We start from the raw sequence: 6,000 nt of genomic DNA on the forward strand, positions 1-6,000 counted from the left end.
TGCATCTGCGAGCGATACTGCTCAGTTATTATTTGTGGCAAGAATTTTTGTGACTGTACTGCTCAGCACTTCTATTTACATCAGCAATGCTAAATGCCCAATGGTGAGAGAGGAGCCAATCAGATGGCAGATTAGATGTCAACTCAGAGGCAGCTGTCTGGAGACTATTACAGCCAGTTTACCTCCACAATTCAAATTCCAAACCTTGCAAAGGAGAGATCAAGTCACTCTTTAGGCTCAGACTGCTAGCAAGAAACGTGGAGTATAGACCATTTCCTAACCAACTCCTATAACTTTGACGATGGCAAACAAGCAATCTACATAAACATAATCCAACAATGATCTGATATCAATTTGTAATTTATTGGATTTAATGTATCAGGGACATGTACATTAGTCAAAACAAGCAGAGCTCTCAATATCTGGATCTGTTTATTTAAATAAAGGACTCTTCCAGTCTCTTCATCAAAGTATGGATTATTTCAAAATGTGAATAATAATTTTTGTGCATCATTTTAATTTTAAACATAACACTTATTTACATCACATTCTCGTTTGGATGTTTGGGGCAAGTATACAAGAAGAATGAGGTATTTAATGCACCTCAACGCCTATTAAATGAATCTTCATGATTATGGCACTCTCACTTCAAATAGTAAAAGCAACCTGACTGCATTTTTGCTGGATTTCACCACAATATCTTCATCGACAAAACACTAATTTGCTAAAAGGCTATCAAAGTTATCTGCTCTGTCTACAAAAATTCTAACAGAGAGCAGTCAACATTATTTTCCAGAATCTGACAGTGTAGCTACAAAATCAGCTCCTTCTCCCTCCTCACCCCAAACTGCTTTTCCTCGGGGCCTTGTATCTTCAAATCTCTATTTCAAACTGGAGGAAAACTTTATGCTGTTCAATTGTGTAACCGAATAGTGTAATTTTGTAGAGTGAAACCGTCTGTCGGATGCCTCCAATCTAATCAGTCGGACACTGTGCCTTACCAAACCCTGTTATGGAGGCAGCAAGTAGTTTAGATGGCCCAGGGGGAAAAAGTAAATTGGAGAGAGACTAGGCTCTAGACCCACGTTTAAAATATACAGGGGGTGGCCTTTGCGGGGGGGGGGTGTTTCTCGTGATTACCTGGGTTCTGTTGATGGTCTGACCAGTGCTTCCAGGACTCATAGCTGGATGAGCTCTTTGTTGTGCTGCTACCCAGGCTGGGTTTGCAGATCCATACTGGGAGCCCATGTCTTTGCCCATGCCCATGCCTATGCCCGCTGCTGACTGCTGGCTTCCTGGGGCTGCCGTCGCTGCTTGGGGTTGTGGCTGCTGTGGTGGGGCACTGGGGTTGCTGTAATCAGGGTAGCTGCTGCCATAGCTCCTCATCATGGGGCTGGGGGAAGTGAGCAGCTGGTTCAAGGTAGGGGTGGCCCCGGACGGGTGCTGGTTCTGCCCGGAAAATCTCTGAAAGCCTCCAGCCCCAGACGCCGCAGCAGCCTTGCCAAGGCTGGCCCCTCCACCTGGGCCCATCATCATGCTGCTGCCCTGCTGCCTGGGGGAGCTTAGCACCCCGTAGCCAGAGGACGAGCCCCCATAGCCGCCTCCTCCAGCTCCTGCTGCAGCCGCGGCGGCTACCGCCGCCGCTCCCGCTCCTCCTGCTGCGGCGCCGCCGGGCCGGCAGTAGCCGGGGTAGTGGTTGTACTGGCTGTTGGGGTAACCCTCGTGGGAGTTCTGCAGGGGGTCCATGCTGTTGGGGGCCGCCGTGGGGTGCATCAGCCCCATCCCGGGGCTTTGTTGTCCGCCATGTTGATCAAAGCAAGGCCCGGCTCGGCTCGCTGTAGCGCTGCTGGCAGGGGCAGGGTTGCCGTAATAGCTATTAAACTCCGAGACCCCCACCGCGGAGGGGCCGCCGCCTCCCCCGCTCCCGCCGCCGCTGCCGAGGCTACTATTGCCGCTGCCGCTCCCAGCGCTTTGGGGCTGCTGCTGTCCGCCCAAAGGTCCCAGGCTGGGGTGATCGTAGCGGCCGCCGATCTGCTCGCCCATTTTGCTGGGCAGCTCTTCCTCCTCGCCCCCTTTATTCAGCATTTGCTGCGGCGGCGGCGGGGGCTCGGCCTGATTTCCCAAAACACTGTCTTTTCCTCCATGTTGCTGCTGCTCCATGTCTGCACTGGGCTGAGCAGCGCCGCCACCGCCGTTGTTGTTGTTGCTGCCGCCGCCGCCGCCGAGGCTGTTGTTATTCTGCATCGGATGGTGCTGAGGCGGCGGCTGCTGCTGCTGCTGGAATTGATTTAGTTGCTGCTGTAGTGCATGGTGGTGGTGGTGCTGGTGGTGGGCATGGTGGTGGTGGGCATGGTGATGAGGGTGGTGGGCATGGTGGTGGTGGGGAGGTGCAGCAGGGTGATCGCCTCCAACGTTTTTCAGTTTGTGGTTGGGGAGCAGCCCCGTCTCCATGGCCGAGCCCGGGTTGGAGGAGGAGGAGGAGGAGGAAGACGGTAACCCCGATGAGCTTCCACCTTCTTTCAGAGCCGACTCCGAAGAGGAGCTGCTGCTATTGCTGGTGTTAGCGTTGTTGTTGTTATTACCGGTGGCAGCAGCAGAAGTTGCATTATTGGCCATGTTCAGTTCATTATGGTGGTGCAGGAGACGGTGATCTACATTATTCAGGCTGCTGTTGTTAGTCCCATCTCCGACCCCCAGCATGGAGCCCGGTCCAGGTCCTCCGGTGGCTGCGGCTGCTGCTCCCCCCGAGCTGAGATCCTGGCTCAAGTTGCCCGGCAAACTCGGGGTTTTGCCCTTGTTGTTCTTCGCACCCGCCGGAGCCGCTGCTACTTGCGCGGCCATGATCATTGCAACATTGCTAGTCCGAAAGAAAAAATCCAACACCCACCCTCAAAAATAAAATAAAAGCGAAACGGGGGGAGGGGCACAGAAAGGGAGCGGGGCAAAAAGAGAAACGGGGGAAAATCAACTTATTTGAATAAACAGCAACCCCTCTTGATCATTCAACACAAAAAAATTATAAAAATTCCCCTCCCCAAGTCCGTGACTGAGATTAGAAACGGTAAGAATGCCTTACGGTCTGTGCCTGTTCCTGCTGTGTGATTTCATGTTGAAAGTTTTTTGTTCAGGTTTAAATGAAACTTTTTTTTTCTTTTCCTCTCTAACCCGGATATGGGTAAATACACGTCTGACTGAGCCTATCTGGCCCAGCATGGCATGAGAGAGAGAGCGAGCTCTAACAACTATTATCCACTTCTCTCTGATTACTCCTGTACACTTGGAAAACCCGGACTGGACTTCCCCCTCCTCCTCCTGCTCAGCTTTAGCGGTGGCACACTCAGGGAGTCAGAGAGAGACGCACATTACAATCTTCAACAGCCCCGAACCAAGGCAGTTGCTTCTGGTAATGCAAAAGGATGCACTTTCCCCTTTTGTATTTTTTGCCCGTCAAGAATCGTGGTGGTTAGAGATGGAGAAAAGCCTTTCAGTCACTCCCTGGCAAATCTAGTCTTCCATAGAGAACGGACTATTAAGCTGATGTGACAAATGATCTTAACCAAAAAGGCCTACTAAGCATCACCGGGTCAAATTCAGCCCTGGTGTAATTCAGCTGAAGTAAAAGTTGTTACATCAGGGATTAATTTGGCTTTTTGTATATGTATTTTTGGGGTGAGGGCTGTAGACACTCATCAGGTCAGTTCAGTAGACAAAGAAAGAAAATAAAAAATTGTTGGTAATAGATTTTATTGGACTAAAAAATAAATTGGTCAAACTTCCAAAATCTATACCGATACACTGAAGCCAGTATGCCACAGTCAAAAGCTTTCTCATTTTATGACACTAAAATGTTCTGCCTCCAAATTGTTTTATGGAAAAATAAAAATACTTTTTAAAAAGATGTAAGTGGAGTATTTTGAAAAATTTAACACAAAATTCTGCAGTAATGGCATTTTTGCAATAGTCTGTAGTGTCCAGCTGTCTCAAAATTCTAATGATCATTTGTGCTAATGATGCTTTTAATGTAAGCATTACATATGGAGCTGTTTGAAACATGTTCTATGTATTTATTTGCAGATCAAGAGGGCTCCCAAGGAAAATTAAACATTTTCAGTCCTATAATTGTGTCCCCCAACAACATTCTTTTCTAGTATATCCAAGACACTAATGAAAATGTAGAAATATAAAATACAATATATGATAAAAGCAACTTTTACTCCTAATGACTTACATTTATATAGTGGATTTCAGCAGCTATTGGTAGTTGATTTTTTTTAAATAATTGTCTTAATATAAGTAAGAACTTGGTCAGTGCAAATGTAATAGTTAAACATCACATTCAGCTAATAAAAGCAGTTGGAAGATAAAATATTCTTCCATGGACACAAGCAATATATTAATGATATTTAGGCAATTTAATAGGAATCTGAAATATATTATTTGAAATTAATGTTTTATTAAAATCTTTTAAATAGCAGTATTTTCAGATTTTCAGCTCACTAAATAGAAGACTTGTTAAGACTGACAGAACATAAAACAGCATATCATGAATGACGTAGTAATGAATAGGAAGATTTTTTTTGTTTTTCCATTGGGAAAACATTAAAGAACAGAGTCATCATGACAGAATGTTGATAAATGTATGAACAATGTGAGCCCACTGTCCACTGTTTTTTTTCTGCATAGCGAAGTAAGAAAATATTAGGATTTTCCAGTATGAATCTAGTTTGTAAAAGTCTCAAAATTCTTCAACTACATGTTGATATTACTTCTATTTCAATTCTTTCTCTCTCTTTTTTTTTTTTTTTTTGGACTCTGTGCCAATGCAAAAATGCTATATAGTTAATAGAAACCAACAGAGTAGAAAAAAATCAGTGAGTAATTCTAGTGGGGGGAATCAGGTGTGTACCCAAGGGTCATTACAGTCTGTAACAACAACAAATTGCAGTTCTATGCAAACTGCTAGCAAGAGGGTATATCATCTTTGTAGAAGAGAGAGTAACAGAACTATAAGATGAATTCATGCCAAATCATTCATCAGCTTTTGCCAAGAGAATACTACATCTTTGTAAGTGAGCCTTTTTGACATTTTCTCCTGGATTTTCTTCTTTTCTATATTGAAACACATACTAATTATACACATTAAACCACATAGGTTTATTTTTTTAAGGCTTTCATATGCAAATATAAATATAGATGTCTACTTGTGCATATTTATGTATATGTATATTCTAAAATAAAATATAAAATCAATTACACATTTATGCTTTTAGGCATTTATATTGAAGCAGAAATATAAATATATTTTTTATATATATATATATACACACACACAAAAATCTGATAAAATGTATTGACGGTAGCTCACTTGAGGATTTCAATACTTTCTGACTTATTTCACTAGTTCTTAACAGAAAAATAAGCCATGAAGTTTAATGCAGATTTACTTTTTAAATATTTTTCTGGGGAAAATGATGAACCTCAAAAAATGAAAAGTTTATACTACTCAGTCTCTTTCATAACATTTGTTTTAGCAACTCAGCTATAAGACTGGAATTAAGGTTGTAAAATAGAGGCCCTCAACACAATGAAATCAGTCTGCTATAAAAGGCAACACATGCCAGTTTTTCCTCCCCAATGGCAGATGCCACACCCGAAAGCAGACAGAAGGCACTGCAGTCTGTGCAACTGAAGCACAACACAAAGCAACTATGGTTCAGTTTTGTTTTTTAGATCACAAATAATGTTGAAATACCTTGTACCATCTTTGCTCAGACCATGAGTGGTAGTGTATGTTAAATTCAAATGATCCTTTCCAAAAGCTCTCTCTCTTGTACAAATTATAAATATATATGCATATAATGTAAAAAGCTGTAATAGTTATGCATAATGTCTGTTACAAATTTATTAAATCTAATATTTAATACCACAAATGCATGATTTCAACTTTATATTTAAATTGAATTATTTTGCACAAATCTATATTAATTGAACACAGTTTCT

The 6,000-nt window shown here is 43.0% G+C and overlaps 1 protein-coding gene across 12 annotated transcripts in view; it reads right to left on the reverse strand.

Moving 5' to 3' along the window:
* The window catches only part of ARID1B (AT-rich interaction domain 1B), a 437,302-nt gene extending 434,059 nt beyond the window's left edge, over positions 1-3,243 (reverse strand). For all 12 annotated transcript variants that reach the window (XM_050949391.1, XM_050949388.1, XM_050949394.1 and 9 more), the window contains exon 1: positions 1,141-3,243. In XM_050949391.1, coding sequence (XP_050805348.1) covers positions 1,141-2,847 — 1,707 coding nt within the window. In that variant the 5' untranslated portion in view covers positions 2,848-3,243. The remainder of the gene's footprint in view (positions 1-1,140) is intronic.
* Between the last annotated feature and the right edge of the window lie 2,757 nt (positions 3,244-6,000).

Source organism: Gopherus flavomarginatus, chromosome 4 (assembly GCF_025201925.1).
Source record: "Gopherus flavomarginatus isolate rGopFla2 chromosome 4, rGopFla2.mat.asm, whole genome shotgun sequence".
NCBI lineage: Eukaryota > Metazoa > Chordata > Testudines > Testudinidae > Gopherus > Gopherus flavomarginatus.